At 38.9% G+C, this 18,151-nt stretch overlaps 2 protein-coding genes across 3 annotated transcripts in view; one reads left to right on the top strand and one right to left on the bottom strand.

Annotated features, from left to right (window-relative positions):
- Positions 1-574: 574 nt before the first annotated feature.
- On the top strand, positions 575-5,235 carry LOC137963673 (cell division protein FtsZ homolog 1, chloroplastic-like). The gene is made up of 6 exons (XM_068810833.1): positions 575-924; positions 1,946-2,045; positions 2,419-2,648; positions 3,990-4,157; positions 4,238-4,471; positions 4,833-5,235. Exons 1-6 carry the CDS (start codon positions 619-621, stop codon positions 5,055-5,057), a joined length of 1,263 nt encoding a protein of 420 aa, XP_068666934.1. The 5' UTR covers positions 575-618; the 3' UTR covers positions 5,058-5,235.
- Positions 5,236-6,708: 1,473 nt separating this feature from the next.
- Positions 6,709-18,151, bottom strand: part of LOC137963670 (probable inactive ATP-dependent zinc metalloprotease FTSHI 5, chloroplastic) — a 28,870-nt gene continuing 17,427 nt past the window's right edge. Inside the window, exons 16-19 of one of the 2 annotated variants that reach the window (XM_068810831.1) lie at positions 9,338-9,397; positions 8,559-8,666; positions 7,382-7,459; positions 6,709-7,208 (exon numbers count right to left, since the gene is read on the bottom strand). In XM_068810831.1, coding sequence (XP_068666932.1) covers positions 7,155-7,208; positions 7,382-7,459; positions 8,559-8,666; positions 9,338-9,397 — 300 coding nt within the window. In that variant the 3' untranslated portion in view covers positions 6,709-7,154. Of the gene's footprint in view, positions 7,212-7,381; positions 7,460-8,558; positions 8,667-9,337; positions 9,398-18,151 lie in introns of both variants that reach the window. The other variant, XM_068810830.1, reaches the window with a different exon arrangement.

Consider the following 18,151-nt stretch of genomic DNA (forward strand, 5'->3'; position numbering starts at 1 on the left):
GAACTGCATAATTGAGGTAGGCATTTCGCCAAAACAAAGACAACCCATTAAAAATTAAAGAATCTTGAGCACACCATCTTCCAATCCGATCTGAAGTTTCTAAGATTGTGAGAACGGGGAACTCAGAGAAGGAATTGCCAAGGAATGCGCCGCAGAGGTGACAGTTTGAGCAATAGCCACGGAAGCTATTTCAATGAAAAAAGATCTTCTAAGATCTTGGTCTCCCGGCGACGAACTCTTGGGGAGCCAAAACTTTCGAGCAGGAGATGAACAGAAGTGCAGAGCTCTGCGGATGGCTGATAGAGGGAATCTCGGAATCCTCGGAAAATACTTCAGGGGCCTTATTGGAAGATAGAAAAGGCCGGGCGGGCCTAGCATACAATGGTTGTCCGCGCCCGGTTCATTCACGACTCATAACCCGGATCCTGGACTAGAAAAGGTAGGTCCGGTTCTTTCTAAAAATATCACTGACCAAGTCAGACCCAAAACTAACAAGACAGAACCAATTCCTCGTGCTCCCGCGAGTTACATTCCTCTCTTCGCTGTTATCTCCTCTTCACCTCGATACCAGACAACGAAAGCAGGAGGCCTTTCTGAGTCTCTGCCTACTGGACGAAAATGAAGTGTTGCGGGGGCGTTGCCTTTCAGAACGTCTGCACGTATCACCCGTCCCGGTCTTCCTTCTCCCCTCTTCGTTTCACCTCCTCTGCTCTCCGCTTCGGTGTAAATTCTGTTCGTTTCCCCCGACTAACTTCCCCCGCTCAGCCTCTCTCCTCTTCTAATCCTACTGAACGCAGGATTTTCTTTTCGAAGGGTTTTTTTTGCTCCCTTTCGTCGCCTTCGGAGAGTGCTCGGATAAAGGTTATCGGAATCGGAGGCGGAGGAAATAATGCCGTTGATCGGATGATAGGGAGTGGCTTACAGGTATCTACACCATCGAATCATCTTTTTTTTTTTCCTTATTTTTATATTTTTGATAATGATATTTCTCGTATAGTTGTTTTCGTGAATATATGTAGAGATGGGGCATGGGGTGTTTTCATTTTTGAATGTTCATCTGCTGGTCCTTATGAAAACAATCGATACCTTCATCCTAAGAGCATATCATGTGGTTCGGCCTTTATAACATACTCCTCGAGCAACCGACACTGGTCTTATGGGAAATCCTAAAGTGGAAACACCCATGACTTGTCAATGGCTTTCTGTGTGACTAATCGATCAAGAATCAAAAGTAAAAAAACGAACCAGAAGGAACAAATGAACCTACTCCACAAATGAACTGCTAGTGTCTCAAGAACATGAGAGCCGTGCAGGAGGATGCGTTTGTCTTGTATATTGTTGAATGATTGCAATTTTGCCCTTATGGTGTCATCATACAACCGTACCAAATGCAATTACAGATTCGACCTGGTGGATTTGTATTTTTTTGAAATTCAAAAAGAAACGACTGAACCGTCTTGAAACTCAATATGCTGCACCTCGTCTAGAAGGTTGAAATTGTAAATGCTTTGGTTGGTATCATATATTTTTACTGTGAGTAGCCTTGTCGTAGGTACTTTAACATATTGTACTTTCTCTTTCTTCTGAATTCGGGTTCTTTGACTCTGCTGCCAACTGATGTCAAGGAGAGTTTGTGCTGCACATTTTAAATAGGTGTTTCTAGCTACCACTCTTATGTACATCCGTTAGCTTAAACTGGGTTTGAACCTAAACATTTGATGATAGTAAAATCTTAATTATGTAGACAGTAGTCCTTCTTATACAAGTGCAATTCTTCCTGATTATGGCCCCTGATTTGGTGGGTTACTACACTATAATATCGGCTGCAACGTAGGAAACAAATCATGGATCCCTATTCACTATTAGCCCCCCCAAAAAAAAGTCTGGGCTTGTGCTTTTGTCAAATTTCACTGCAGGTCTCTGATTATCTTGCTTTTGGATTCAGGGGGTTGATTTTTATGCAGTAAATACGGATTCACAGGCCTTACTGCAATCAAAGGCAAAATGGAAGGTTCAAATTGGAGAGCAGCTAACTCGTGGGTTAGGTACGATTTCTTATAAGCGGAGCATCCAATAAACTATGTTTTCAGTATCTTTCTGCTTGTTATTTTCAACAGGATTTGATTGGATAATGGATAAAACCCAATAGGCTGTCACTTTGTTGTGACCACTTTCAGGACTATTAATTATATTATGACAAATTTTTCTTGTTAAGTTGATAAAAGATATCTTTAACTGTTTCTCATTAGTCATTACCCCATGTATATGAGCTTCTGTGTATGTTTTTCACTTGCTTGTATTGTTTAGGCTTTTTCTCTGCAATCTACATTAAAAAAATCATGTCTTAGTTTTTTATTAAACAAGTGTATGCATTCTTGTCTTCTTTGCTGTTGACAAATTTTCTATTCAGAGAAACAGGTACTGGGGGAAAGCCGGAGCTTGGTGAGGAGGCTGCTGAGGAGTCACAAAATGCTCTATGTGAAGTTCTTACCAATTCAGATTTAGTCTTTATTGCTTCTGGAATGGGGGGTGGGACAGGATCTGGCGCTGCTCCTGTTGTGGCTAGATTGTCTAAAGATGCTGGTTATTTAACCGTTGGAGTGGTCACATATCCATTCAGTTTTGAAGGTCGACGAAGGGCTGTACAGGTTTGGTATATCTTTGTCTTCACGTTTTTATGATTTCCTGGAAGATGCTTTTTTATGTCATTGGGGTGGGGGGTGTATCAGTCCTAAATGAACTTGAATTGAAGTAAAATGAATTGATTTAACTTCAACTCATGTTTGGGTGTTAGTGTAGACGAGTTCAAGTGGCTGGAAAACAGATTCCAGTGTTAGTGCCCCCAAATGAAAAATATGCTATAAAGAAGAGAATGAGTAACCTTTTATAATATACTTAAATAGAACATATACCTAAACAGATAATTAACAAAAATAAACGTGGTTACTACACTTATAAGTGATTTAACGTGTAGTATTAGAATATATTAATATCCTAATTAATGAAAAATTATATTATATTACTTAATGATTATAATTTATTATAAATTAAAACAATAATTACGTGTGACTTGAATAAATTATACAAAATTAATAAAATAATTATAAAATAACACAAGAGAATATAATAAATAAACCTTATGGTTTAATTAATTATAGTAATTGGATAATTAAATCAATTAATGATTATAGTTTATTATAAATTAATATACTAATTATGTGTGACTAGAATAAATTATTTAAAATAAATAAAAATTTAAAAATAACATAAGTGAATATAATAAATAAATAAATTATTTTTTAATAACATAAGATATAGTTTAACATTAAAACTCACTATTTTAATACAAAATAAAAAATACATAATAAATAAATATATTAATTAATAATATATTAAAAAATAAAAAAATAATGGTTTAATTAATTGGATAATTAAACCAATTATGATGATGGTTTAATTTTTCCTAACTTAGGCAAAATTAAACATTGTTTTCGTCTTCCTCAGCAGCGGGCCAGCGGGCAACGGCGACGCTCCGACGATACGCCGAGAGGGAGAAAAGAGGGAAGCCGAGAGAGAAGAGAGTCGGGAGGCCGAGAGGCTCTGCAACAGAGGGTCGGCCTCCCGTGCTCTGTGACGGAGGTCGAGAAGGAGAGGAGAGGGAGGCCGAGAGGGAGGAAGGCCGACGGGGGTGGGGGAAGAGGGAGGAGAAAAAAAAAACACTTTGCTGATCTCACTTCAATTCAAGTCTTGTTACACTAACACCATTTTTTAATGAATTAGGTAATGCGAGGGGAATTCATTCCACTTCATTGTGGACTAACCCCCCCTGAAATATATGCCCAGTTCATCTATTGAGAAATATTATGCTCGGTTCATCTGAGAAGGCATCAGTATCATCTAAAGTGTCTGGATCTTTGGTACTGCGTACTGTGATGATGAATGTAATTACATGTTGTTTTTTATTGAAAGTGCAATTTTCTGTTCTTCAGGCTTTGGAAGCAATTGAGAAGCTACAGAAATGCGTTGACACTCTTATTGTGATACCCAATGATCGGTTGCTTGATGTTGCATCTCCACAGACTCCTTTACAGGAGGCTTTTCTTCTTGCTGACGATGTGCTTCTTCAAGGTGTTCAAGGAATTTCCGACATAATTACAGTGAGTAGTCATCCCACTTCTATGTCATATATTTGCAGAGAAACTTGTATGCACCAAAAGTAATCTCTGGCTTAATGCAGATTCCAGGCTTAGTGAATGTGGATTTCGCAGATGTGAAGGCTATAATGAAAGACTCTGGAACTGCTATGCTTGGTGTAGGGGTTTCGACTGGCAAAAATCGCGCAGAAGAAGCAGCAATTCAGGCAACATCAGCACCACTAATTGAGAGGTCAATAGAACGGGCAACAGGTGTTGTTTACAACATTACTGGAGGGAAGGATCTAACTTTGCAAGAAGTGAACGAAGTGTCTCAGGTATGTTACTTTAGTAGTTGATGGTTTTCACTGGATTGTGCTTCACATATGGAGCATGTTGTGGGATCTCGATTCCCCACCATCTGGGGCATCCAGACGTGGCTGGTCCAAACCCAAGCTTCGCTATTGGTGGATGGTTGTTAATGGGTTAAACCTGGCCTCAGCCCTGATCCACATTGAATCGGGTATAGGCAGGTTTTTCGATGCTCACAGTTAAGCTTTTGAGCATAAGCCTGATTGGCTGCTGGTGTCATCTCAAGTTTAGATACTGCCTGCCATGTTCTGAGAATTGCTCTTTACGAATATGTTAAAACTTTATACTGCTTCAGTCATATTTCCTTACTATGGTCTTCATTTGTAGATTGTGACGAGTTTGGCAGACCCTGGTGCAAACATAATCTTTGGTGCAGTAATTGATGATAGATACAATGGAGAGATTCATGTGACCATAATTGCAACTGGTTTTTCTCAGACATTTCAGAAGACACTTCTGATGGACCCCAAGTTGTCAAGGCAAGAATCTCAAAGTGCCAGGAGACCCACAAAAGCTGAAGCAAAACAAGGATCACCCTTTCTGGGTAGATGATCTTTGTTCGGAGCCCTTTTTTATCCCTCACGAACCATTCTTTTCTGATCTTTGCTGACCTCTAGTTGCATGTAAAATTATTTCGATGCATCATCTTACCTGAAAAATAAACTGTATTTTCTTGCCTTCTATTCTTCTTTTGAGGTTATACGCCCTGTACTTAATCAAGGTATTGCCATTCGTCTGGGTAAACCTGTGATTCAGGCGAGTCAAGGCCAGTTCCCAGGGATTGGACTCATCCAGTGTGTGTGGACCTGGTCTCCCGGACTCAATCAACACAGGTAGTATTACGCTAGGGGGGGGGGGGGGGGGGGGAGGGTTTAGTGAACGAACTGAAAATTTGATCTTTATCTATATCTCATATAACTGTGGGGTTAAATTATTATATCTCCATGATTAATCACAATTTTTTTATGTTATTAATTTCATGTGAGTAAACTTAATATCACTAGACATTTTTGTAATTAAGAATGTTGTAGCTATTACTCAATAATTCAAATGTAAACAAAAACATGATACCAAAATAATTGACTAAAATTGATGCTAATTATTAAGTCCTTATATTTAGGTCAACCAAAAATATGCATAGAAAATTAAGTATACTTAAAAGCCTAGATAATTTTTTTCATAAGAGAAAAATTATCATAAATGTGCATTTATACATAGATACATGTAAAATTATTTAATTCATATGAAATAAATGAGAAATGGCATAAAAAATAAATATACTAATTTTCTAGTTATTCAAATATCTATTAATTGTATCCAATAATAATGTTGAAAGTCAGATGGCCTAGAGGTCATTTCCCAAAAATTTAAGTTGAGGTTGTAGGTTCAAATCCCACAAAACAATTTTTTTTTAGGATTATCGAATCGATCGAGCAAACCCGATCAACTCAATTGTGAAGTTTGGAACAGGCAAGTTACATCCAACTCAGTCCGAACCCTCGAGGTCGTCTTCAACCTCCAACCATGCACAGAGAGCAGCATCTTGCGTCGGCCTCCGTCACCACCTCAACACCCATTTCCAACATGCCACATAGCCAAGATAGCACAACGGAGGCTCCACTGCCAGGAGGCCTCAACGAACTCTAACAATTACTCACCCAAAAAGGTGTTTCTCCGTTTCTGAAGAATTTGAACATGTCTAAGTCAAACCTTTGCTTGCATATAATAGCAACTAGAAATTTCCTCAAATTTGAACTTGTATCCCTTCTATTCATCCCCACTAGTCACCATCTCTCCAATCATGATTTACAATGGACGACATGTAAGGAAATCTGCGATATCACAATAGGCACTCAACCATCGGGTAAAAAATTCGGGAGATGGAAAGGTTTGGCGTCCAGTCCCAAGCCCCAGAGTCCTGAGCTCGTGAACCAAACCAAGCTTCATTTGGGTTTGATTTGTTTACTTAAACAAGTCAAAAACCAATCTTGATTCAATTCGAGATCGAATCGGGTTTATTCGAATCGAACCAAGTCGAGCTCAAGCTATTCACAAACCGGTTCGGTGAGGTACCACCACTACCTATGATATTGACTTGCTATTCTCATCAATTGACCCCAGCCACTAGAGTTACAGAGGAAGAACAGGGATAACCGTTTCAAAGCATTTGGTACAATGAAGCTAAACAGTTCAAAATGTTGAGGCTATTCAACAACCAAACGGTTGCTTCTCATTTGCAAATATTTGTATGGCGTCAGGCCTCTGTTGAAAACGCAGTTTAAAATTGAGTAAATTACAACCAAAGCAATTCTCTTTGCATAATTACAACTTACAAGATGAGCCAGCCTTTCCAATCCAAAAGATGTAAATAAACAAAAATAAGCAAATGAAAATAACAAATACCAATGTACGTAAGGGATTACAAATTGTACTGGGAAGAGAGGTGGAAAATCAAAGGACAAATAAACTAAAATAATTTACCTTACATTATTTCTATACGCTCATGGCTTCATGGAACTTACAGCATAGTTGCAGTAAAGGAATTCCTCAGTGGGAGTTCTCGCGGCTTAGATTTCAAGTAATCTCAAGCAAAATTGGTAGTTATCTCTCACTGGCACTAATGTTACCCTAAAAAATCCTTCTCCTACGTTAGTTAAGTTGTCCCAATAAGTACTGACTGTTGATGGAGCTGCTAGAAGAAACCTGCTTCAGAAGATGAACAAAGGCTTAATTAATTTCGAAACCTCAATTTGCATTTTTGTTATATAACTGAAATGACCATTTTGAATTTCATCATCTTGACGTAGAGAAACTCATAATTACAAAAGATAATTTAACAGCAAACACCTGTACCATGGAATATTTGTATAAATTACCTCAACATTGTGTTTTGATAGAAAGAATGGCTCTTGGTCTCGGATGCCACCATTGTCCTCCAAAATCTTTAGCAGGTCCTGGAAAGGCAAGAGGAAATGAATTCATTATATACGGGATGCGGACATGATTCGATGAGCCAACTTCCAACAGAGATATCTAAAAATATCTAAATACCCCACCAGAATATCACAGTTGTGGAAATATTTTTGTCTTTCACATGCCAAAGCAAGAGTTAGTGATAGTATTTAACTGCAGGGTTTTGTAGGTAATTCAGTAATTTTAGAGGGGTATGCACGAATTAATTAGAAAGCCCAGGGATTTTGAAGCATTTAAACTACATTTAAGATAAGTAGGTAATTAACCCTATAATACTGATAAGGTTTTGTATACTATGTGCTTCTTTTTGTAAACCTTCTCTGTTTATGAGAAAGTATTCGACCCATAATTCCACCTCTGGCCAAGAAATCTCACATCTTGGCTGAGATATCTCGGATTAGAGGGGTCCTGTGATGAGATAAAGGGTCTGTCTCAGATTCAAGTAGCCCCATGAAGAAATAAGGGATCTGTCTCGGATTTGAGAGGTCCTGTGATGAGATAAAGGGTCTGTCTCAGATTCAAGTAGCCCCATGAAGAAATAAGGGATCTGTCTCGGATTTGAGAGGTCCTGTGATGAGCTGAGGGCAGAACCCCGCAAATTAATTGTGAACAGTAAGATGAAAGTTAAGGCCCTGCCTTCCCCTCTTGTTGAAAAAATGGTAGAGGGGAGGGACCTCCTTCCTCCCCTCTCTTTAAAAATAAAGGGTATACAGTCATCCACCCTCCCCTGTTTCTAATAGGTAGGATCCTTCCTCATCTGTTTCTGATAAGTATTCCCTTTAGAAACAGAAGAAGAGGAGCCTTCACTCTGATGCAGAAAACGGGAAAGAGCCCATCTACTCTCCCCCAACTATCTACACAATAAATAAATATTCAAATAAAGTTCAATTAAAGCTGAAATTTTTTAAAAAATTAGAAAGGTCCAGCATTACTCCCCCTCTCTCCTGGAGAGGAGAGTGAGTTCCTTCTCAATTGGACACTGTTCCAACCACAATTGCGGTAAGGTGAGACTACATTGAAGAAAACAGAGAGGGCATAAGCATGAAAGAATACATAACATTTCTCCAGAATGTTTCGTACCTTTCCTGTCAAATTTTCAAGCTGAAGAAGCTCTTCCACAATAGCTTCTAGCACACGTCTGTTTTTTTGAAGCAGCTCCTTCGCTTTATCATATGCTAGATTATACATCTGCAGAACATAAACATATGTTAAACTAAAATGTTTGTGCTACATTTATATCTTAATGTATTATTTACTTAGATGAGGGAAAAAAAGGTTAGCCATCCTTGGCTTCATCCAACTTTATCTTCCTTAGAAAAGTCAAATTATTCACAAGAACACCATTTATTACATTTTATTTATAATAAGGCGCCATTATCTTCTTTTTATCATTAAAAATTAAAATAAATCGGAAAAAAGTCTAAAATAAACATTAATCATGATTACACAGGATAAAAAGTAAATGTAATGGTAGATGCGATAACATAGAGGAAATAGGAGCCTGAGAAAGAGAAGAAAAAGTATTGTTGAAAATAATCTGTTCAACCGCTCACACTTAAATAATAGTGGGATATTACAAATTTCCTAGTTTGAATAAATGGAATAGAGAAAGAAATCAGTGCTCTATAAGGAGTCTTCTTCCCTATTGCAACCCAAACAGATTAAAGAAGATCTAGAAAATATTTTACATAAAGGACCTAAAAGTAACTTCTTAACAAGAGCAGTCCCGAATATAAGATTGAAGTGCTTTGGCTGAAGCTAATAGAAGAAAGTCAAGTTTGGTCTCAACAGATCCTAAAACTGACAACCATATGAAACTTCTACCAAAGAACAAAGCCACAAAAAGCAATTATACATGCCTTCTCAACTTTGGCCGCCATTTCATATTCCTTGTTATTCCCCATGCTCAAGGCTGCAGTCTGTGAAAAAAAAAAAGGTGAAGAACAAGAATTAGAAGAAGGACAAACAAGAAATAAAAAATTGTTATGATAATACAAATTCGACAAGGAAGTCTCCTAATAAACACGAAAAGTGCAGATTACTGTAATTGGTAAGGAGCAGATTACCACGAACTTGCCTCTTACAGAGAAATGAAGCAGAGGTGGTAATTCAGTTTCCATTGGAATGTTAGGTGTTGGAAAATAATGTGAAGGACAGTTTGGTAATTTCAGTCTTTACCTCCTAGAAAGAGTACTGTTTGAGTGTTCATGTAGTTTCATTTTCATGTAATTTGGAGGTGTGTTATAGGTGTTACAAGGGATTATGTGTTTAGGGGTATTTTTTAACTTGTACTCTTTTTCACTTGAGCTATATAAACATTTAGGGGTCGAATAAGAACCCAAATAAAACCCTCTCTTTGAGCTCTCTTGTAGCAGCTGTTTCCCTTTCTCTCTTTCTCCTTCTCTCCTCCTCAATCTTCTTTATTCTCTTATTTCGTATGGTATCAAAGCAGTCTGTCCTGGTTACAAGCATGTGAAGCCCCATCTCCTTCTCCATTCAAGCCAGCAAACTCATAAAAAGGGGGATTCAAGGTTTGGTCTTGACTAGCTATAAAAATTTGATTTTTTTCCATTTTTTCTCTACCATAACCCTAGGGTTCATGGTTCATGCTGCTACCTTTAGAGCAGTTTATAATTGTTTAGTGACCTAATGGGGTTATCTAACTTGGGATCTTCCCATCTGCCTTGTGCATAATCCGTGCTGGGCTCAATTGCTTGCATCATCCCTGGATAGGCTAATGCATGATCTTTTGTGATTTTCGTGGAAATATTGCAGTGTTGTTATTATTCTTGAGGATATTTTAGACTGTTGGATGCCTAGGTGCTCAATTGAGCAAACCCTAATTTTCTGAAAAGTGGGGCCTATAGTGTTTGCGCAAGCAATTGCTTTGTGTGAAGTTATGGTTCGTTTCCTTGATAACTTTTGGCATCTATGGCTGATTCCGGTGAAGTTATCACCCCTGAAGGGAGTATGGAAGCTCCAAGGGAAAATATTCAGTTTTAACTTCTAAGAGATTAAATGGGAACAATTACCTCAATTAGTCAAAATCCATTCAGATATGCCTCAAGGCCAAAAGGAAATTTAAATTCATTAGGGAAGATCCACCAGTTCCCTTGAATGATGACTAGGAAACAGAAGATGGTCAAGTCATGACCTAGCTAATCAACAACATTCATTCCAAGTGAAGGAATCAAATTATGAACCGTGAAACTACAAAGGAGATTTGGATGTCTCTAGAAGCTTTGTATGCTCAGGAGAGCAATTTTTCCCATGTATATGAGTTATATGCTAAATTATTTTGTCTTAAGCAGGGTAAGATATCAGTTCCAGGTTACCATTGTGAGCTTCTACAAGTTCTGCAGGAGAAGCTTTTTTCACCCCTTCACTATAGATGACAGGGAGTTGAGAAAACAAAAGGAACAACTACAAGGAGCTAAAGTCCTAGATGGCTTGGGACAGGAATTTGATGCAATTAGAGCGCAGTTGTTGGCCCCAAATGACATTTTGTCATTTGTCCGTGGCGTTTAATAAAATCATGCAAGTAGAAACTGCCATTATATCCAGAGGAAATACACAGACTAAAAATGCTAGTGTATTCTTACCTTCATACTTTGGGTAATTCTGAATCAGTTAGAGGACGTGGTGGAACTAGTAGAGGCAGAGGCAGAGATGGTTCTAGCAGCTGGCAGAGGCAGAGGCTGAGGTGATAGTAGATTTGACATAAATGTATTCGTTGTGGCTGCTTGAACCATTTGTTTAAAAAGTGTTGGAGTAAATTTGGGAAGCTTGTGTGGTCAAATTCCCTTGTTCATGAGAGTACTGAGACATCTACCAGATCCATAGTTAATATTGTGCCAGGGGTCCCTGATGAGATGCAGTAGTTAACTCAGTGTATGCCACAATTGCCAGCTACCCCTCCTGTCTCAGCATTTGTATTTCAACCTTCAGTTCCCACTACCACGTTGGCTAGTTCAGGTACATCAGCTCTACATGTGTGTCTCTCATCTACTTCGGTTCTTGACTTAGGAGCCACAATTCATATGTCAGGTATGCCTTCCTTGTTTCCTGATTTAAAGAAGTCCTCTGACATTAAGCATGTCACCCTTGCTGATGGGTCAGTGTCATCCGTTCAGGGAATGGGTACACTCATTCCATTTTCTTTTATGTCACCTCATTCCATGTTGTTTGTTCCAAAATTTCTACTTAAACTTGCTATTAGTAAGTCAACTCACTAAGTCTATGGACCATTCTTTAACATTTTACCCATCTCATTGTGTATTTCAGGATCTCACTACGAGGAAGACAATTGGTTCCACATATGAGAGAGGTGAACTATATCATCTGGAAGGTCACTCACTGGCTCCTTCCCATGACTTTCATACAGTAGTCTCATTACTCCAATGGCATCTATGGTTAGGACATCCATCTCCAATAAAGTTGGTTCAGCTATTTCTTAATTTCCCTTATAGGTTATCGTTTCAGTGTGACTCATGTTAACTAGGCAAGTATCACCGGACTGTGTTTCTCCTAAGCTAAACAAGAAATAGAAGTTTATTTGAAATTTTCCATTCAAATGTATGGGAACCATGCCCTGGTCCAGTGTCTTTGCTTACAATTATTTTTTTTCCTTTAACGACGACTTTAGTAGATGTACCTGGGTGTATCTCCCATGGGAGAAATCTGAAGTGTTATTGAATTTCAAAACTTTTACAAGGAAATAAAGACCCCCAGTTTGATGCATATCGTCATGTTCTTCGTACTGATAATGGTTTGGAGTTTATGAATCACAAATTTGACAATTTCTGCCAAAGCCATGGAATCATTCATCAGTCATCATGTGTGTTTACTCCTCAACAAAATGGGGTAACAAAACGCAAGAACTGTCATTTGTTGAAAGTTACACATTCAATGCTTCTTCATATAAATGTTCCCAAATCATATAAGACCAATGTTGTTCTCTGCCTGTTTTCTTATCAACAGAATGCCATCTTCTATTCTTGGGGTAAAATTCTCATTTAATTGTTACTACCCTCTGTTACACTGTTTGCTTTATCTCCTTGTGTTTTTGGTTGTGTTTGCTTCGGTCATATATTTGGCTCATCAACAGACAAGCTATCTCCTTGTATAGTGAAATGTGTCTTCTTGGGGTATTCCGGTACACAGAAGGGGTACAAATTTTTGTCCCTCCACTAGAAAAACATTTGTATCTGCTGAGGTGACATTCTTTGAAAATGTCTCCTTTTCTGCAACTATTATGAACATTACTCCTTTTCTAGGTCAAAAATTGTTGCTCCAACCCCTATAGAGGATGGTCTTACTCTCTCACTAGTTGTCACTACAAATAAACCATTGCAAGTGTATCATAGAGGACATGCTACTGAGCACCAAGCTCTAGTTCCAGAAGCCTCCTTGCTTGCAGATCCTGAGGTAACTGATCTGAACGTTCTCATTGCTCTTCAGAGTGGTGTACATAAGTCCACTAGACATCAATTATCTAATTTTGTGTCTTTTGATTCCTTATCTCACCAGTACAAAAAGTTGTTTTGGTCTTTGTCTTGTCTTTGTGTACTATTCTTTCTTTTGTGTAGGATGCTCTCCTATCACCTTAGTGGAAGGAAGCTATGGATGCTGAGATAGAGGTGTTACGTAATAGAGAAACATAGGTTTCGTTTGACTTACCTTCAAGTGCTACTGTGGGTAGATGTCGCAGATGGTTCTATTGAGCTATATAAGGCTCGGCCGATAGCAATGGGGTACACCTAGACATACGGAGTTGATGTGTTGTGACCTTCTCACTCGTCGCCCGCCGGACTGTAGTACACATTCTAGTATCTTTTGTTGTCAACTAGGGTTGGCCATGTTTCAACTAGTTATAAAAAATGTTTTCTTGTATGGTGACCTAGATGAAGAGGTGTATATGGAGGAGCAACCTTCTAAGTATGTTTCTCAAGGGGAGATTCGAAAGGTATACCGACTCAAAAGGCAATCTATGGGCTTAAGCAAAACCCTTGGACATGATTTGAGAAGTTCAACCAGGTTGTCATGTACTTTGAATTCTCTCAGTCACTGTGACCACTCTTTATTTGTCATGAAGAGACCATTTAGTATTGTTGTTCTGCTAGTACATGTAGATGATATCATTTTATTAGGGAGTGACATAAAGGATATTGAGGAGATAAAGATACATCTTTGAAAGCATTTCTAGACCAAAGACCTGGGTTCCTTGAAGTATTTTCTTCGAATTAAAGTGGCTAGAAATAAGGCAGGACTCGTACACAAAGAAAATATGTCACAGACATGTTACAAGAGTATGGCCTGTCAAGGGTGAAACCAATAGAGACTCCTATGCAAGTTGGTCATGATCTTTATGATGAGAGTAGTGCTGAACTCAAGGACAAGACAGTATATTGCAAACTAGTTGGGAAACTGATCTATGCCACAATTACCTGTCCTGATATATCCTTCTTTGTCAGTGTAGTTAGCCAATTCATAGACTGTCCACGCAAGGTACATCTCGAAGCTGCTCAGAGGATATTAAGATATTTGAAGGGTTCTCTTGGAAAGGGGTTGTTTTCAAGCCTTATGATCACCTAAAGATAAAATCCTTCTCAAATGCAGATTATGCTGGATCTAAATTGGACAACCGGTTTTTTTTTTTTTGAGAAGAGTTGTAAATGTATTCAAAAAGAAAAAATACAAACCTAGAGACTAAAAAGACATTTCCTCCACAACAAGATGTTGGAGGGTAACGCCTTTTTTCGCTTGAACATCGGCTAAATGATTAGCGGATCTTGGAACATGTTTCCAAGTGCATAATAAAACAGAAGTTAAATTAAAAATTTCATCAAAAATCTTCCAATGACGCCAAGGAGGTTTTGATGGCTTGGAACACCAGTTTATAATGACTTGAGAATCCCCTTCAACCAAGAGAGCACCGTCCTTTTTTTGTTTGAAGAGCTTCAGCCCGTTGAGCAAGCCATGTAATTCAGCACAAGTAGAGTCTGACACTCCAATTAGACCCGCATAAGTGAAGAGAAGATTCGCTTGATCATCGTGAATTACTCCGCCAAATCCAGCTGGGCCCGGACACCCGAAAGCACTTCCATCAAAATTTAATTTAAAGTGTCCAGGAGGAGGTCTAGTCCATTCTACCATAATAGGAACCTTCGAAGTAAGAGACATATTCGCAACATTTCGCCAATTTTCCCTCATATTTGTTGCTCTTAGATCACAGAATTCTTTGCGAAGGAGAACCCAAGAGCTAACTTGACCGACTATCTGATCACAAAGAATATTCCAAGGAATAGCTTTCTGATTGAATTTGCGATTGTTTCTTTCTTTCCATAAATTCCACGCAATGTGTCCAACACAACAAGATATTAAGATTTTCCCTAACTTCGGAAGACGAGAGCTAACCAAAGTTAAAATAGTGTTTTGCAAATCTGGCGAAGGGCAATATAATAAACCGATTTTGTCCATTAATTCGGTCCAAATCTTATGAGCATATTCGCAATGTAGAAGCGTGTGATCTGCTGTTTCAGGAGATGTGTTGCAAAATGGGCATTCTGGATTGGGGGTATTAATGCCTCGTCTTTGCAAAGCGTCAGAAGTTAAGATTTTCTTACGACATACCGTCCAGATGAAAAACTTGATGCAAGGAGGAATCAGGAGCGACCATGCAAAAGCAGCAGGATGTTCTGCGTGGAGAGGCGGGTATGAAATCATATGATGGTACGTTAAAGCTGTAGAGAACATACCTTATTTGTTGGGCGTCCAGATGAGTGTATCGGCAGAATTTTTTAAGGCCACACCAGAAAGTAAATTGATCAGACCGGTGGCTTCAACAGCTTCAGAGTCATTTAATGCTCGCCTGAGATGAAGATTCCAACCACCCGAAGACTGCCAATGGTCAGAAATCATTGAGCTACGAGATCTTGATAGTTGGAATAAAAGAGGATAACTTTCCTTTAAACAACTAGCCCCTATCCACCAATCCGACCAGAATAGAGTATTTGTACCACTCCCAATATAGCATTTGACGGCAGATTTGAAGGTAGGTAAGAGTTTGGCAATTTTCTTCCAAACGAGAGATAACTTGTAAAATCTTCCCCCATCCGTCCACCAGCCATTCTCTTTCCCGGATTTAATTGCAACCATTCGGCGCCACAGTAGATTGGGTTGCATGTTGAACTTCCAAATCCATTTTAAGAGCAGAGACTTGTTTGTGGTAGCAACGTCGCGAATCCCGAGGCCCCCCATTACAATTGGTTTACAAACTTTTACCCATTTTACAAGATTAAACTTTTTTTCCCCATTTGGCCCATCCCATAAAAATCTTCTTTTCAAAAATTCAATTCTATCCCGAATAGAAGTTGGACAATGGTACAAAGATAAAAAATAGGATGGAATTCCATGAAGGCATGATTTAATTAGAACCAGTTTACCAACTTTGGATAAAAAATTTCCTTTCCAAGAAGCCAGATGCTTCTCAAGCCTCTCAACAACCGGAAACCAGGAATTTTTCGAAGGCAGGAACAGAGTCAAAGGTAAGCCCAGATATGTACTCGGAACTGATGCTACCTTACAACCCAGATAGTTCGCCATTGAGTTGAGAATAGAGGCATCAATATTAAATCCAAATATTGTTGTTTTTTCCCAGCTTATCTTTTGACCAGACGTCATTTCAAAGATGTTCAAGATTGCTTTCATGTGTTTTATTTGTCTCATGGACCCTTCTCCAAAAAAAATAGAATCATCTGCAAACTGAAGAATGGGAACGTCTTGGATGGGATCAGAAAAAATAGGACTGAGCCAACCCGAACGTTTAGCAAACCGGATCATAAAGGTAAGGTATTCTCCAATGAGAGTAAAAATAAATGGAGAAAGGGGGTCGCCTTGTCTGATCCCCCTAGAAGCTTTGAAATATCCTCGGGGTTTCCCATTTACCAAAACAGAATAAGAAGGAGAGGAAATACAGCTCCTCATCCAAAATTTCCATCTTGTACCAAAACCCATACGGTCAAAAAGATAATCCACCAGTTTCCAATCAACCCGGTCAAAGGCTTTCTCAAAATCAATTTTCAGAACAAACCTAGGAAGGGAAGATTTTTTGAACGAATCAAGAAGTTCATGAGCTGTTAGAGAAGAGTCCAGGATGTTTCTGTCTCGGATAAAAGCACTTTGACAAAGATTACCGGTTATTGATTGTGTTCTTGGGTGGAAACAGGATAAGTTGGAGAAACAAGAAACAGAATGTTGTAGCCAGATCCAGTGTTGAAGTTGAGTATAAAGCTTTGGCTCATACTATTAGTGAGCTGATATGGGTGAGATTAGTTGTCCAAGAATCTAACCTATAGAGCAATGGGCCCATGACTATGTATTGTGATAATCAAGTTGCTATATTTATTGTAGAAAATCCAAATTTTCACAAGAGAACCAAACATATAGAAGTTGATAGTCACTTAATTCGAGATGCAGTGATGAAAAAAGAAGTGGTCACCCCCTATGTTTTGCCTGGTGATCAAGTTGTTGATATATTTATGAAAGCCTTGGGAAAATGTGAATTTGGAACTTTTTGTAACAAGCTAGAACTTCTGGATATTCATGCTCCAAGTTGAGGGGGCATGTTAGAAAATAATGTGAAGGGTAGTTTGGTAATTTTACACAATATATACCTCCTTTTTTTTAAAAAAAAAGATGTATATATTAACAAAGAGAATTACAAAGAATCGAGGAGCAAATCCCTAACAACAAGAGATTGAAGGGTTGCTCCCAACTTAGCTAACACATCTGCTGCCGAGTTAGCATATCTCGGAATGTGAGACCAAATACAAGAAAATTGAGAGACAATTTCAAGAATCTCCCAAAAAGAGTCCCAATGGCGCCACGGGGTGCACATTCGCACCAACCAATTACCACCTTTGAGAACCCCCCAATGTGAAGGGGCCACTACAATTATCTATAAAAACGCGGAGCCCATGAGTTCAGCTATCGTTGAGTCAGCAATGCCTAACGGGCCAGCATACGAGAAACACTGATTTCCCGAGGGATCCGAGATAACTCCCCCAAAGCCAGCAATTTTGGGATTGCCGAGAGAAAAACCATCAAATTTTAACTTTAGGAAACCATGCTCTGGGGGGGTCCATTGTTGTTCCAATTATCGCGAATAGAGGAACCAACAAAGGAGGAAAAGGGCTTCTTGGTGAGCAGCCATGCTGAAATCTGGCCCGACATACGATCAACGACCGTTACTGTAGAGTCACTTCTAGCATTAAAACGCATCCGGTTGCGCTCATTCCAAAGCCCCCACGAGATGGAACCAGTGCAAACAGATATCATAAGTTTTCCAAGCCCAGGAAAGGGAGTACCAATGAGCAACTTGTTAAAAGAGGTCAGATTTGCTCGCATACAGAATTGCAGCACCGTCTTATTGAGGATGGAAGTTCACACATTCCACAAGAAAGAGCACTGAAGCAGGATGTGACTGATAGTTTCTACCACAGAGTTGCAGAAAGGGCAGAGAGGGTCAATAGTTGGGTATCCTCTTCTTTTGAGCACGTCTGCCATGAGTATCCTTCCTTGGCAGGCGCTCCATAAGAAATTTTTATCTTTGGCGGGGCACAAAGACGCCATGTAAATAAAATCTCATGATCCCTTTGATTTAAGTGTCAGCC

Source organism: Aristolochia californica, unplaced genomic scaffold (genome assembly GCF_029961685.1).
Source record: "Aristolochia californica isolate CCGP_79_NKW_82.1479 unplaced genomic scaffold, dmAriCali1.0.hap1 SCAF_4, whole genome shotgun sequence".
NCBI lineage: Eukaryota > Viridiplantae > Streptophyta > Magnoliopsida > Piperales > Aristolochiaceae > Aristolochia > Aristolochia californica.

What these genes read in the sequence shown, in the direction of transcription:
- LOC137963673 (XM_068810833.1), top strand. Translation starts at nt 619, where the DNA reads ATGAAGTGTTGCGGGGGCGTTGCCTTTCAGAACGTCTGCACGTATCAC. An exon ending in GCAGCTAACTCGTGGGTTAG is followed by an intron (nt 2,046 to 2,418) that starts GTACGATTTCTT and finishes TCAGAGAAACAG; the next exon opens with GTACTGGGGGAAAGCCGGAG. An exon ending in GTCGACGAAGGGCTGTACAG is followed by an intron (nt 2,649 to 3,989) that starts GTTTGGTATATC and finishes TCTGTTCTTCAG; the next exon opens with GCTTTGGAAGCAATTGAGAA.